A 15,436-nucleotide genomic window follows, 5' to 3' on the forward strand; every position below is an offset into this window, starting at 1 on the left:
GTTAGGAGATGAGAAAAAATGCAGAACTTTGGAATATCGGCTATTCTGTCACCATGCTGGTTTTGGGACATACTAGAAGCGAGCTTGACATGAATGGGATTGTAAAAGCAAGAAACTAAGTTGGGTGTGTATGAATGTATGTGTATGTATCTATACATATATCTATATATATGTATGTATAGATACACGTATCTATACATATGTATACAATACGCACTATATGTGTGTGTATTTACATGTACATAAAAATACAATACAAGAAACTGGTCAGATAGTCAATAAGTATTGTGGCACTGTGCTAAGCACTAGTATACAAAGAAAGGCAAAGGATAGTCCCAACTCTCAAGGAGCTCACAGTCTCAAAGATATGAGAGATTTAGTGGATAGAAAGCTGACCTTGGAACCAAGAAGACCTAAGATCAAATCATGCCTCTGACACATCCTAGCCATGTGGCCCTGGAAAGTCACTTAACCTCTGGTGTCCTGAGTAGTTGCTAATCTGCATCTACAGAAGGAGTTTCCACACTAGGAATTCCTTCCATTGCCGAAATCACAGTTTAGAGGTATGTAAGTAGCTGTCCAAGATCTGATCTACACTGTACATTGAGTGCCTTCGTACTGTCCTTTTAGGGAAGAGATACGAACCAAATCCAAGCTTTATGTGATTCAGCCTGGGTCTCTGGTATGCGAGTGTAAAGAACAAGAATTGGAGGGGGAAAAAAAGAGCCAGATTCCTGACTTGGGGCCAGGCCACCCTCAATTCACATGAGTAGGAATCCAGACTGAGGAACTGCTTTATAGGGAGAGAGTGAGCACTCCCTGGGCCCAGAAGTAGTTCTGTGTTATTATAGACATTCACAATCCACACATACACACAACACACATGGTTTCAACATTGAAGACAAGATAGGGAACAAATTTCTTCCACCAGAGGAGAGGCAAACCCATTTCTCAGCACCTGACTCCTTACTGTAGCTTCTTGACTCCTACTGTATTTCAGGGGTGGGAAACCTGCAGCCTTGGAAATTTGGATTCAGTCAAAGGGCTTCACTTGAGGACCTAGAGGGACACATGTGACCTTGAAGCCACAGATCCCCTATCCCTGGTATTCACCAACCTTTGTTAAGCATTTTTCTGCTTGGATTATGATGCTTCACATAGACAGAAGTTAAAAGACAACCCTCATTCATGTTTCAGGAGTTCACAAGGTCCTTAAGTAGCACCAGGAGCCTCTCCACTGGTCTAAGGAACTAAATAGGGTTTTCCAAACCACTCAGGGGCATTAGTCACTTGTAGAACCCATTTGGTAAGGAGCCATACTGCGGTAGAGTTAGTCATTTCAACCCAGACAAAAGCATACTTGGGATTTGTTTCCTTACCTCAAACTCTCTGATTCCTTCACAGGTTCTTCTTTGGATTCCAGAGAAGATTTAACCTGGATGTCTTGGAGCTAAGATGGAAATGTTACAAGTTAATATTTTCTTGAGAGACGTTATATTATTCAATTATCAAAGACAATTTATTTAGATTTTCATTATCTCTGGTACCATGCTCAGAGAGTCAGCATGGTAGAATAAATAGACAACTGACCTCCAAGCCAGAAAGACCAAGCCCTACCTCTGATTGATTTTGGTCATGTGACCCTGGGCAAGTCATTTTCACTTTTCAGGGTTCTAGGCAACTCTCTTAACACTGCAAACAGTAGAGAAGGTACACCTACATTGGTAGAGGGAGTTCTCTCATCTGGGAATCCCCTGTACCAGTGTAACCATAGCTCTGGTGTCTATGATGCTATACACGTACTATGCAAAGAGAGTCTTCTCTCTCTATCTCTACAGCCATCTGCTTTGGGTAGGATGCTGCTAGGAAGAAAAGAACTAGGTTGGTGATCATAAGCGCATGAAATTGCCGTGCTTTTTTCTTTGCTACAGCTTTTAAGAGTATACAGCCACCTTAGGAAAGCTTTTAAAAAGCCATTCACAGGGCAGCTAGGTGGGGCAGTGGATAGAACACCAGCCCTGGAGTCAGGAGGACCTGAGTTCAAATCTGGCCTCAGACACATGCACTTACTAGTTGTGTGACCCTGGGCAAGTCACTTAACCCTGATTGCTTCAACAACAACAACAAAAACCATTCACATAAGCATATCCCCAAGGGCCAAGGACCTAAAAGAAACCAGACTGCTTTCAAGAGTGAAGACAGAAAATGCAACTCACTACACCAGGGACTAAGCATCTTCTAGTTACCAGTGCCTGCCACCATCCAGAGTATCCAGAGTCAGGCTTCTCAAATCAGCAAAGATGGGTATCATCAAAAATAGGTATCATCAAAGGGATATTTGAGGAGCAGAAGGAAGGACCTCCCCCCTCTTCTCCACAAGACAGAAAGCACCAGACTAGAAACTAGGAGTTCCGGATTCCGGTGTGAGCTAGGAATAGTGATTCAATCTGTGATTTCATTGATATAGGGAACTCTCAGAAGACAGAGGTCACTCTACCAATGTACCTTCTACAAAATAAAATTAAAGAGTTGACGAGAGCATTGATAAGTTAAGTGACTCACCCAGGGTCACACAGCCAGCATTTGGGGCAAATCATTTAATCTCTTTGGGCCTCAGTTTCTTCATTTGTAAAACAAGAAGTGTATAATAGAGAATCTCCAAGGTTCCTCTCATTCTAATGTTTTGTGGTTCTAAGTATTTCCAAATAGACCTCTTTTTCTCACTCCTTTGAGTTTAAAGGCAATATGAAGTCATCAGCTGTTCTTAATAAACTTAGGTGCAAGGCATCTATTGTGGAATTACTTCCACAGAGATTTGGAGAAATGGGACAGAAGACAGGTAAGATTTGATTAGGAACCAGAGCACATCCTAGTAAGGAAACCATGGCTGGGGCCCCTGAGCAGCCCACGGATAGAATGATGGCCCTGGATAGCTACCGGCAGGGGCAGGGGAGGGAGGGGAGTACAGAAAAATAAAGAAGAGCATGAAATAAAAAAGGAAATGGGGGCTTCACTATCAACTATCCTCTCTGTGGGGAAATGAAACTCTCTGGCCTTGACCTCTCTTTCAGCTCTAGTCGTACCCACATCTTTAACTGCCTCTGAAGCATTTTCATCTGGACATCCCAGAGGCCCTTCAAATCTCAGCTTCTACCCAGAACCAAGATCAGCATTTTCTTTCTATCTGAGGAGGCAGTGTAGTACCATAAAAGGTACACTCACTGCTTCTAAAGTCACAAGACCCGGGTTCAAATCCCTGCTTCTCTGGAACTGACACTCTGTATGGCTTAGGGCCTTGGCTCTTGGTTTCCTCATCTATAAAATGCAGGGGTTGGATTTGCTGACCTCTCAGATCCCTTACAGCTTTAAATCTATGATCGGGCACTTAGGACAGGGCCTGTACATAGTAGGCACTTAATAAATGCTTGTCAACTATGATCTTCCCAAAGTTACTATCTGTGTGGCTTTAGGCAAATCACTTAACCTTCTTGGGCCTCAGTTTCCTCATCTGTAAAATGAGGGAGTTGGAATAGACAGGCTCTGAGATCCCTAGTAGCTCCAGATCTATTATCCCATGACCTGCTCTCTCACTCTTGGGACAATCTTATTTTCTGTCCGTGGTTCTTTTTTTTTTTTAATTTTTAGGCAATTGGGGTTAAGTGACTTGCCTAAGGTCACACAGCTAGTAAGTGTCGAGTGTTTGGTCTGAGGCCAGATTTGAACTCAGGTCCTTCTGACTTCAGGGCCAGTGCTATCCACTGCACCACCTAGCTGCCCCTGTCCGTGGTTCTTGTACCTGTCACTCAGACATGAAACCTTAGTCTGGCTCAGTCCTTCTTGGACTACGTCGGTTCTAAGGGATCTTACCTTTCTCTGACCTCTTCTGGTACATCCTTCTTGTTTGACGCACTTACCCTATGCCCTGCCTTGAACCCTGAATCTTTTCTCCTTTGTTTTGCTATAGCTCTCATCTCGCCAAAAAGGAATTGAGCCTTTAAAGGTAAATATCACAGCTTGTATATATTTCTCTGTATTCCAAGGTAGATCTTGGACAGGGCTTTGTACACAGCAGGCACTCAAGAAACATTGTTAGTAAAATAAAATTTTCCCCACTTCACAATTTGGCTTCAGGTTGGCCCTGGGTGTGTCATACTGAAGATGCTAGAAGAGACCAGGAGAAGTTTGGGGTCTGCTGCTCCTCTGAACCTATCCAACATGTGTTATTTTATATATTTCACGTGTACATATTATAATGTATATTGCATATATTTTGTACAATGTATATATGTGTATATTTTATAGTTTTTCCTACAGAACTTCTCTGGGTACATTTGGTGACTGCAGGGGAGGCAACATGGTATAATGCCTCTGGAGTTAGAAGATCTGGGTTCGAATCCTAGCTTGAACACTTACTGCTTGTATGACCTGAAGCAAGTCACTTAACTTTCCTGTACCTCAGTTTCCTCATCTGTAAATGAAGGTGATGAAATAGATGATCTCTGAGGTTCCCTCCAGCTATGATCTTCTAATGTCAAGAATTTCTGTCGGTTTATTAGGAGTTTCAGCTTTCCACAGTTGAACCATGTCTTGCATTCTCTAATGCACGAAGAGCAAGCCTCAGGAGTGACTGCTTCTGCCTGTCCCCGTTGACGACTTCCCAAAGAGACTCACCCGCAGCACCATGTGACACCTGCTGACAACATCCAGGATCGCCAGACCCTCAAGCCCAAGGCTGCTCTTCTGGGTCCCATTGCCCTGCAGAGAAGTACTGCTGCTGCTGGAGTAGCGATAGCTGTATCGGGCACCTTTGGAGAAGTAGAGAGCACCAGGACCTAGGGAACACAAGAGGGGGCAGCTGCCAGCTGGAGTAGAACCCTGGGCAGGTGGCCCATAGCCTTGGCAAACTCACCCACAGTATACAAATCATGCAACATAGCACATGGGTCTGGAAGTCAGAAAGGACTTTAGATAGTCATCTAATCCAATTCTCTTGTTTTTACAAGTAAGAAAACTGAGGAACAGAGCAATTAAGTGAGGTACCCAAAGTTACACATGTAGCATGTGGCAGAGCCAGCATTTGAACTCAGGTTCAATAATTCCAAGTTCAGCCCCTCAGAAATTATTCCTCTCTGGATCGCCATCTGTCCAATTCAATTCAACAAAACATTAAGGGTCTGTTTTGCTTAAGGAGAAATGTAGCCATGGTGTAGACTCTGGCCCAGGGTGAAGAACATTTCTGAGACATATGGGCTGGGCGACTATAAGCAAATCACTTAACCTCTCCATGCCCCAACTCTCCGAAGACTACTTGTTCGCAGAGTAATTACCAATCAGCACTGGGAAAAGACGCATCCTGGACAATAGCTACCCACACAGATCAAATTACAAAGGAAAAATTATTGAAGAAACTATCCTAGATATTATAAAGGGAAAGTTAAAAAGTAATACAGTGCCTGCCCTCAAGGAGCTTATAATCTAATTGAGGGTTGGAGGGTGGAGTGGATAAGACAGTGGTAGATGGATCAACAGACATTATTAAGGGCTTACTATGTAGTGGCGCGGCAGCTAGGCCTATAGTAGATAGAGCTCTGGGCCTGGAGTCAGGGAGACCCAAGTTCAAATTCAACCTCAGACACTTTAGCTGGGTGACTCTAGGCATGTCACTTAACCTCCGTTTGCCTTGTTCCACTGGAGAAGGAAATGGCAAACCACTCCAGTATCTCTGCCAGGAAAACCCCATGGACAGTATGGTCCACAGGATCCCACAGAGTCAAACATAACTGAATAGCAACAACACTACTTGATTAGAAAAATACCTGGGAGGGCAAGCTACGTGGCACAATAGATAGAGTGCTGGCCCTGGAGTCAGGAGGACCTGAGTTCAAATCCAGACTGAGACACACACTAGCTGTGTGACCCTGGGTAAGTCACTTAACTCTTATTTGCCTCAGTTCCTCATCTGCAAAATGACCTGGAGAAGGAAATGGCAAACCACAAACCAGTATCTTTGCCCCAAAAAGTCCAAATGGGGTCACAGAGAGTCACGAAACAATGCAACAACAAAAACCCTACCTAGCTCCAGGACAATCTTGAGCTAATGAGACTCACACCTGTCAGTTAAGTGAATAGGTAGATAAAGCACTTTATTAAGCACTTACTGTCAATAGCCACAAAGCGCTCAGCCTCAGCTTCTTCCTCTGTAAAATGGGTATGCTAATACCTACTTCACAGAGTTGTTGTGAAGATCCAATGTGATAATCTATGTCAAGCCCTTTGCAAACCTAAAAACGGCCGTTATTATAAACAGTAGGGAGCTGGCCTTAGCTGTAATACTGAGAGGACATGATTTGGGGAGCCCAGAGACTCTGGGACCCTCAGTCTGGTAGAAAAAAGAAGATAAAATGATGGTGGTTACCTCCATTTCACTACATGATGGAGAATAAACCACAATAATTCTTTTTTTTTCTTTCTTTTCGCTTTTTCAGTGAGGTGATCAGGGTTAAGTGACTTGCCCAGGGTCACACAGCTAGTAAGTGTCAAGTGAACTCAGGTCCTCGTGACTCCAAGGCCGGAGCTCTATCCACTTTGCTACCTAGCTGCCCTATAATTCTTTATATCAGGATTTCAGCTTTTGGAAGCGCCTTCCCAACCATTGTCTCATCTAATTCATAACAAGCAGTCCCTCTTTGAGAATGAAGGGCAGATACCAAAACCAACAACAAACTGAAAATTTTTTTTCTTCTCAGAGCCTCAAATGCCTTATTTGCAAGATGAGGAAGTTAGACTAGATAGTATCTGAGATGACCTTTTAGACTCAGACGTAGACAGATTTGGCTTCCAATCCTGCCTCAGACATCTACTAGCTACATGATGCTAGGGAAAACCTGGCCCCTTCTTTCTTTTCCAGTCTTCTCATATTTTCCTCCTCTCCATATGGCCCATTTCCTATTTCTCCCAACAAGACATTCATTTCCCATCTCCAAGCCTTTGCTCTGGCTGTATCCTCTGCTTGACACCCACTGCTTCTTTCAACAATCAGTTAAATGCCACCTTCTTTAGGAGGCCTCAATCTCCCCAATCACTTAAGCCTTCCCCTCTAAGACTGCCTTCCTTCTACTGTGCATGTGTGTCTGACTGTATGTGTATGTGTGCATGTGTGCATGCACACAGTTATCCCTTCCACATCTCGACTTCGCCCATTGAGGTTTCAATATATCTTGGGTTGTTGTAAGAAATTAAATGAGAATTTTGGAGAAGTTTTGTGGAAACTGTAGATGACACTCAAAGGCCAGCAGATGACACAGAAAAAGTTTAGAAACTCAGAAATGCATAAAATTTATGTACAGTATTATATAATATCAACATATTTTATCTTTTAATACTGTAAATGCCCCATAAAAGAAAAATAAATTCAGACTTCTTCTCTGGTATGAAAAGAGGGCCCAAAAGTTTTTTCCAAGTCATTTTATAGATGAGAAAATTGAGGCAAATAGAGTTAAGTGATTTGCCCAGGGTCACACAGTTAGAAAGTATCTGAGGCCGGATTTGAACTCAAGAAGTTGTCTTCCTCACTCCAGGCCCAGCACTCTATCTGTTGTGCCACCTGGCTACCCGTAAAAAGTGCTTAATTAAATGCTTGATTAACTTTTCCATTTCCCCATCTGTAAAATGAGGATAATCATAGTACCTACCTCACAAGGTTGCTGTGAGTTTCAAATACCATGCAGGGTATCCCCAAAGTCCTAATGAAGTTCTGAGCCATTAAAGGTGTCAGCCAAGACTTTGGGGACCCCCTTTATGTGAAGTCCTTTCCAAATCTTAATGCACCACACAGTTGTGAGCTATTGCTTTGAGTTTTAAATTTTCTATTTAAATAGAGCTCTGGGACTGGAGTCAGGAAGACCTGAGTTCAAATTCAACCTCAGATACTTTAGCCATGCGACTCTAGGCAGGTTACTTAACCTCTGTTTGGAGAAGGAAATGGCAAATCATTCCTGTATCTTTTCCAGGAAAACCCCATGGATAGTCCACAGAGTCGAACACAACTGGTTCTATCACACCTGATGAAGTAGATGCAACATTCACAACCACTAAGGATAAAGAAAACCACCTAAAAGAAGAGGCCAGAAACTGAAACGGCTGCAGTATACGTGTATAAGGGAGTACTTCTGAGCAGCAAAAAGGGATAAATAGGAGGAATTCGGAGAAACATGGAAAGATTTGTATGAACTGGTACAGATCAAAACAACAGACCCACAGGAACATTACATACAACAACCACAGCAAAGTAAATGAAAAGCCTAGGAAAAGGAAGCCAACCTTAGACTAACTAAAAAACCAGTCACAGCTTTAGAGAACAGAGAATGAAACATACTTCTCTCTTCTCAACAGAGGGACCGAGTTCTGCTGAGGCAGGATATTGCATATGATGTCAGATGCCATTCTTCTATCAGGTTTGGTTGTTGCTGGTCGTGTCTGATTCCTCACGGCCCCATTTGGGGTTTTCTTGGCAAAGATACTGGAGGGGTTTGCTATTTCCTTCTCCAGCTCGTTTTACACATAAGGAAACTGAGGCAAACAGGGTTAAGTGACTTGTCCAAGGTGACATAGCTAGGAAGGATCTAAGACTGGATTTGAATTCAGGGCGATAAGTCTTCCTGACTCCAATCCCTGCACTCTATCCTTCATGCCACCTAGCTGCCCCTATTTTAATCAGATATTTTTATTTAACTGTATTTTCTCTAGTGCAAAGAAGGATTCAAAGTGGGATGGGGGTTGGAGGCAGTGAGAGGAGGAGGGAGAGGTGGTTTTTTTTTCTTTCAAAAATGACCACAATTGGTTCTTCCCATTGGTTCTAATTCTTTTTTACAACATGACTAATGTGAACATACGTTTAATAAGAACGTATACATAGAGCCTTTATCAGATTGCTCGCTGTCTTGGGGAAAGAGGGGGAGAAAATTTAAAACTCAAAATCTTATGTAAGTAAATGTTCGAAACTAAAAATAAATAAATTAATTTTTAAAATGACCACAATTCCAGGATGATTCATAGTACCCATCTCATGAAACATACTTTGGACAGAATAGACATGGCCAGTGCAGGAATTTGTTTGGCTTGACTATGGATATTTGTTAGAAAGGTTTTTGGTTTTAGTGTTTTGTTTTCTTTTTTATGGTGGGAAAGAGGGAAAGAAAATAAATACTTGTTCATTGCAAAAACAAATTCAACCATAAAAAAAGATTGTTATTTTTTAAAATAAATTACATTTTTAAATAACTGTGATATAAAGACATAAATAAAATACATTTTTAAAAGAAACAGCCAAAGGGTTGGAATGAGACATATATTAAACAGAATAGACATGGGCAATGAGGGAATTGCTCAACTATGCTTTTTGTTATAAAGGGTTTTTTTCCCCTTCATTTTAACAATGGGAAAGAAAGAAAATAAATGCTTGTTAATTGCAAAAAAAAAATGGAAAAAATTAAACTATGAAAAAGAAAAGAAATTATTAATTTTTTTAAAAATAAAATTAATTTTTAAAAGAAAAAAATGTGATGTAAAGACATCAATAAAATACATTTTGAAAAGAAACATCCAGAAGTCCTGGATGGATATCACCAGTCTGTCACAGATTTCCATTCTGCTCTTTCACTTATTCTTTAAATACTTTATGAATAGAAGGGATGCAGAGTGAAGCCTGCTGTTCCCCAAGCTCGGACAACCGTGGCCACTCTCTGGCCACTCTCAGGCCACTCCGAGTCACCGAGTAGCAGAGCCGCCGGCAGGGACCCCTCCCAGATCTCAATACAATCCTGAAAACTATAGAGTGGATGTCAAATGAGATGACATTTATAAAGCACTTATCCAGTGCCTGGGGCACAGTAGGTGCTTATTAATGTTAGTGGTTATCATCATCATCACCATCATTATTAAACTGAAAAAGAGAGGGAGAAGAAGTGAAGACCGAGGAGAAACCTCAAGCTGCCGAGTCTGCTGGGCATGCCCAGAAGTTAACCTCCCCATCCAGTGTATCTCACTCACCAGCACACTCTGTCATACAGGAGGCTTCCTGCTCTGGATTCTCTGGAGTATCTGAAATAATAAATGAAATTTGTAGGAGGTGTAGCCCAACTACAAAGCATCCTTGTGAAGCTTCAGGTACAGCCCCATGCCTTTGGCTTGTAGAGAACTCAAAATACCACCTCCAATGTCTATGAGGCTTCAAGGTGCTGTTGGCCAGAAGCCTGTCACCCCAGCCTTCCACCCTCCCCAACTGGTGGCAGAACTAAAGCCCTCCTGTCTCCTTCAGCAGCAATGGTGTTCTTTGACTGCCCTTTTGGGTAGGCTCCCGTCTCCCTCATTACCTGCAGTCTGGAGGTATCTGCCACTGTGCTCCATCTGGGTCTAGAACCGAAGGACTTCGGTTAGTTACCAACTGTGTGGCCTTGCCCATGTCTCTAACATCTGTTTCCTCATCTCTAAAATGAGAGGAGTTGGAATGGGTGACCCCTTGGGTCCTTTCCCCCTCTAACCTTTGGCCCTAAGATGGTGATCCTTTGGGTGCTGAGCAAGTGCAAAGAGGGTGCTCTTTCAGCTTTCTCCCTCTAATGGGAGAAAGGCAAAGCAAAAATAAGGATAAGCATAGACCTTTCACTCTCTAATTAGCCAGAATCTAGGCTTCTCTGTCTCACTGATGACTTACATTTTCTCTTCTGCCTGCCCTGTAGGAATGGACCCAAGCATGGATGTTAAAGAGATAAATGGAACCAATTCTTGAGATTGTTTAATTTTCTTTTTTTTTTTTTTTTTTTTTTTGCTTTTTGGTGAAATGATGGGGTTAAGTGACTTGCCTAGGGTCACACAGCTGGTAAGCGTCAAGTGTCTGAGGCTAGATTTGAGAGATTGTTTAATTTTCAATGTGAGCATTTTCACCTCAGAAACCAGCAAATGCTACAAATCTGAGCTTGAGTCGATTGTTCTGTTGATGGTCTAGATTTAAGAAATCAATGGAGAAAATAGGAATAATGCAGACAGCTGCAGCTTAAAAACGTGCCCTGCATTTTCTGAGAGCAGGCTGATAAGCATGTACCACTACACCCTTGGGCCCAAGTGTGAAACAGGAATCACCTGGCACTCACAGCTCAGGCTTTTTTTCCTCTTCTATCCCCTTTTGATCTAGCTAAACCCAAGCTGCATAGACACTTGTGAAAATATATTCCATTTTCCAAGGATAGGGCTATCACTATGACAGGACCAGTAGGGTTTTGTGTCAGAGTGGAAAATGAAGAGGAAATTAACAATACGGCCATTTGGTGCATTCCCTCCCCTGTCCAACTAGATGCCCTACTAGCTTGTCCTTCATGGATCTAGTACCCACACACCCAGGTGAACCTACTCATATCTCTGCAACTTGGCCCAGGTACAAAAACATTGTTCTTTATAGTTCTGCCAAAGAGTACCCAAAATTTCACAAAACAAGGGGCCATGATTGCAAATAGTTGCTGAATTTTACAGAGGTTTTAGTGCTTTCTGGAGTTTCAGTTTCACCTCCAAGAAGAAAAGAGCTGTCTATGAGTAATAAAAAATACTAAATTGAGTTTCTAAAAAGTTGTTTTTGCTTGTTAATTGGGAAAAAAGGAAAATAAAAAGCATTTTACAAAGGAGAACCTCTTCACCTTCAATATGTTGTAAAAAGCTTTTAAAATAATCAAGAACTGCAGGGTTTCTGATATTTATTCTAAATGTTTTGACCCTCTTTGATCCAAAGCTAGCTTTTTTTCTTATTAAAGCAGAGCTGATGTTTAATTAATTGTCAGAAGGGCAAAGTTACATTTCAACCTCACATAGTTTTAGCCCATCTGACTTCCCTTTGAAATAATATCTTCCCTCCCCAGGACACATTTTGGATGGAGCCTATGTGCCAAATTAAACAGATTTATGAAAGAGCCAGCTTTAAGCTTTCAGTTATATAAAAGCATACATTTATCCCCGCCTTTTTTTTCATTTAATCATATCTGCTCTGCCACCCAGCATCCCTGATGAGGTGATCCCACAAGAATTCTCCTGTGAATTCTGAAGAAAAGCAAAATCTTCTTCCCCTAAGGTAGTGAAGACTGACAAGCCACAGGAATTCTAAAAGCAATCCCTCTGTTCTCATACCATTCTGATGAACTTTTTAAAAATCTAAAACAAGGAAAACAATTATAGATCATCCTTTAGTAATCATATTTAGCAAATCAAAACTAACCAACACAGATTTTTGGCAGGGGGGGTTAATCCTTTTCCAGGGACTAAATCTTCCAGTCATCTCTTACCCTCTCACTCAGACTTCTGAAATAGACATCACCTGCATGCACAGACCCAAGAAATCAAATCTAATTACACAGCTCAACTCTTTCAAATGTAATTTCTGCACTAGATTTCCACTGAGGTGACCTGGATAAATAATCCACTTCCTTTCAAAGCTTGACACCTATCACAGGGACATCTTGACATCTTCAAAAACCCAGTTTCCAAATACAGCAAGCCAGGAATCGTTGCATTGCCCTAGGTTTGAGTGATGCGCTGGGAAATACTTTCCCTAAAGTTCTCCAAACTCCACCTCATTTCCCTGTTTCCCCAGATAATGCTGTTGGCTGAAGATGAGATAGTCTGGTTCTCTGACATTACCAGTAAAGTATTCTCCCTTTGCTTCCCCTCTCTCCTCTCATTCACAAGCCTTTGATGTGAAACAGTAAAACAGAGTTGCCTGAGAAGAAGGAGGAGGAGGAGGAAAGACACTCCAACTATGGAAAGCCCCCCCCAGCCCTTCAGAATGTGCTTTCCCAGAGGAAGGTAGGACCACGGAAGCAACATCATTCTGGAAAAAGGGCAGGAGGTGGGGAGAGAACACCCAGAATTACTGTTGTTCTAAGTGGTAATTTACTTACTCCCTGTAGCTGCTGCCACCACAGTCCAGAGTAAGACGAAAGCCGTGAGCCTCATGGCCATCAGGATCGCCTCCTTAGCCCAAAGTTAACCAAAATACATCAGCTCCAGCTCTCAAAGGCAGCTCTGAGCTGGGCAGCACTGAAAGGACACTTTCTTTACAGGCTAGCAATGCACTGCTTCATTTCTTAGCCAGAGGGGTGTGGGAAGGGGAGGGGAGGGGAAGGGGCTTCAGGAGGAAATCTGCCAGCCAATCAGAGCCCTGTGATAAAGTTATAAGCTCCCCATCTGAAAGGAAGGGGGAAAAAAAAGGTACTGACCAATTAGAAAATCCTCCTTTCCTAACCTGGGAAAAGAGAGGGTTTTGCCTGGCAAAACTCACAGCCCCTCATGGAACTACTGACCCACTGGGAATGAAATGCGATCATTCCCCTTTTTCCAGGCCTCATTTGGGGAAGGGGCAAAGCAGAAAAAAGGAGGCAGCTATGCAGAGGGAATCATGGGAACATTTGGAGCTGGAAGGGATCTTAGAGAGCCGTGAATCCAACCCTCTTATTTTACTGATGAGGAAACTGAGGCCCAGAGAGGTTAACTGACTTGCCGTGGTTACACTAAGCTGAGAAGCTAAGAAGCAGGAGAGGCAGGATTTGATTTGAAGTGTCTACCACTGATTCAAAGTAGGGGACAATGGAAAAGGAACAACTATTTGCTATTGCTGCTTACTTGGTTTTCAGTTGTGCCCGACTGTTCGTGACCCCCTTTGGGGATTTCTTGGCAAAGACATTGGAGTAGTTTGCCATTTCCTTCTCCAGCTCATTTTACAGATGAGGAAATTGAGTCAAACAGGGTTAAGTGACTTGCTCAGGGTCTCAAAGCTAGTAAGTGTCTGAGGCAGGATTTTAACTCAGGTCTTCCTGACTCTAGGGCAGCTAGGAGGCACTGTGGATAGAACACTGGGCTTGGAATCAGGATGATTCATCTGTACCCTAACCATTATACTGCACTACCTCTTCTAGCTAGATGAGAATAAAAGAGCTCCTCACTTCAGACTCAGGACACAGCAAACAAATCTGCCGTCTCCACTAATATTTACCTCCACCTCAAAAGACTTTGAACCCTAGCCAAGATCTGTTGTGCTTGAGAAGGATGCCTTAGGAGGGCTTTATACTTCAAAAAACAAAAACAAACAAACAAACAAAACAAAACATGCAGTTCTTTGTGATATCCTCAGTCCCTTACATAAAGACTCATTTTCCTGCAGCCTATTTCCCCTTCCTCTCTGCACCTTAACTATTTCTGTTCTCCTGGTTCCCAGCATTCTGATTTTCAGAATCACGTCCCAGAATGTGAAACATTCCCAGGATGAAAAGTAATGGTCTTTGGCTCCAAGGTGAAGTAATTTAACCCAGCAAGTATTTACTGAGAAACTAATATATTCAGCACTGTGCTCTAGGTGAATGACCAATCTGAATTTCAGAGGACTGGCAATAAAGCATTCTTCCCTCCTCCCAGAAGAGAGGTGGTGAACTGTAGGTGCAGAATGTTGCGTACGTTTTCCGATATGGTCAATGTGATGACTTGTTTTGCTTTGTGTGAATGTGTGTGTGCATGTATGTTATGTTTGAGGTGTCACTGAGATGTTATAACAACGTAAAAAAATTTTTACATATATCTAAAGTATTCTATATAAAGCATATATACATAAACATACATATATGTGTGTATATGTGTGTGGAGAGAGAGAGAGAGAGAGAGAGAGAGAGAGAGAGAGAGAGAGAGAGAGAGAGAGAGAGAGAGAGAGAGAGAGAGAGAATATACAACTGGTCTTCTAATAGAATCCTGGGGCATTTCATGGGTTGCTAGTACCTAGAAGGAGAAGGGACTCCTAACTGGGGGAAAGAATGCTGAGGCAGCTCTCTGTATCTGGTAAGGGACAAGATTGGTGCCACAGTTTCTTAGAAGAGAGACATCAATCATTCTAGAGATTCTTTAGGAAAGACACGAGGGGAGAAAGAATTTGGAAGCTGCAGAGATGTAAGGAGAGCTGTCTTTGCAACAGGTTTGCAAAGCCTTTCATTCTTTCTGTTGTTATTGTTCATTCTTGAAGAAGACCATGACATCAGGGAGGTGATGCCATGACATGCAAGTGAATTGGAGTTAAGCGAGGCAGGGGTGTGCAAAGTCACCAGCCTCACTTTCTTCTCTGGAGCCATCTGGGTCCAGTGGCAAGATATAGATCAGAAGGACTGGAGATGGCCCTGGATGCAGTGGGAGACCTCAGCCTATTTAAACTAAGGTCTTTTCACTCTCTCTACATTTCTTTTGAAAAGTCTCTGGCACCAGCTATCACCAGGTAGGCAGAACCAACTCAGCATTCTCTCCCTCCCTTAAGAGTCACTTCTAGGTACCAGAAGACCGAGAAACACCCCAGGCTTGTTTGGAAGCCTGTTTATAGGTCTTACTGTAGGTGTTATGAAGGATACACAGGAGAATAAGACAGTCC

General features: G+C 42.4%; 1 protein-coding gene across 1 annotated transcript in view; it reads right to left on the reverse strand.

The window, feature by feature from the left end:
• The window catches only part of LOC110198340 (uncharacterized), a 174,901-nt gene extending 164,497 nt beyond the window's left edge, over positions 1–10,404 (reverse strand). Inside the window, 4 exon segments of the mRNA XM_078151725.1 lie at positions 1,380–1,450; positions 4,672–4,832; positions 10,048–10,098; positions 10,371–10,404. Coding sequence (XP_078007851.1) covers positions 1,380–1,450; positions 4,672–4,832; positions 10,048–10,098; positions 10,371–10,404 — 317 coding nt within the window.
• Positions 10,405–15,436: the final 5,032 nt, after the last annotated feature.

Source organism: Phascolarctos cinereus, unplaced genomic scaffold (assembly GCF_003287225.1).
Source record: "Phascolarctos cinereus isolate Bilbo 61053 unplaced genomic scaffold, phaCin_HiC Scaffold_4;HRSCAF=312, whole genome shotgun sequence".
Lineage (NCBI taxonomy): Eukaryota > Metazoa > Chordata > Mammalia > Diprotodontia > Phascolarctidae > Phascolarctos > Phascolarctos cinereus.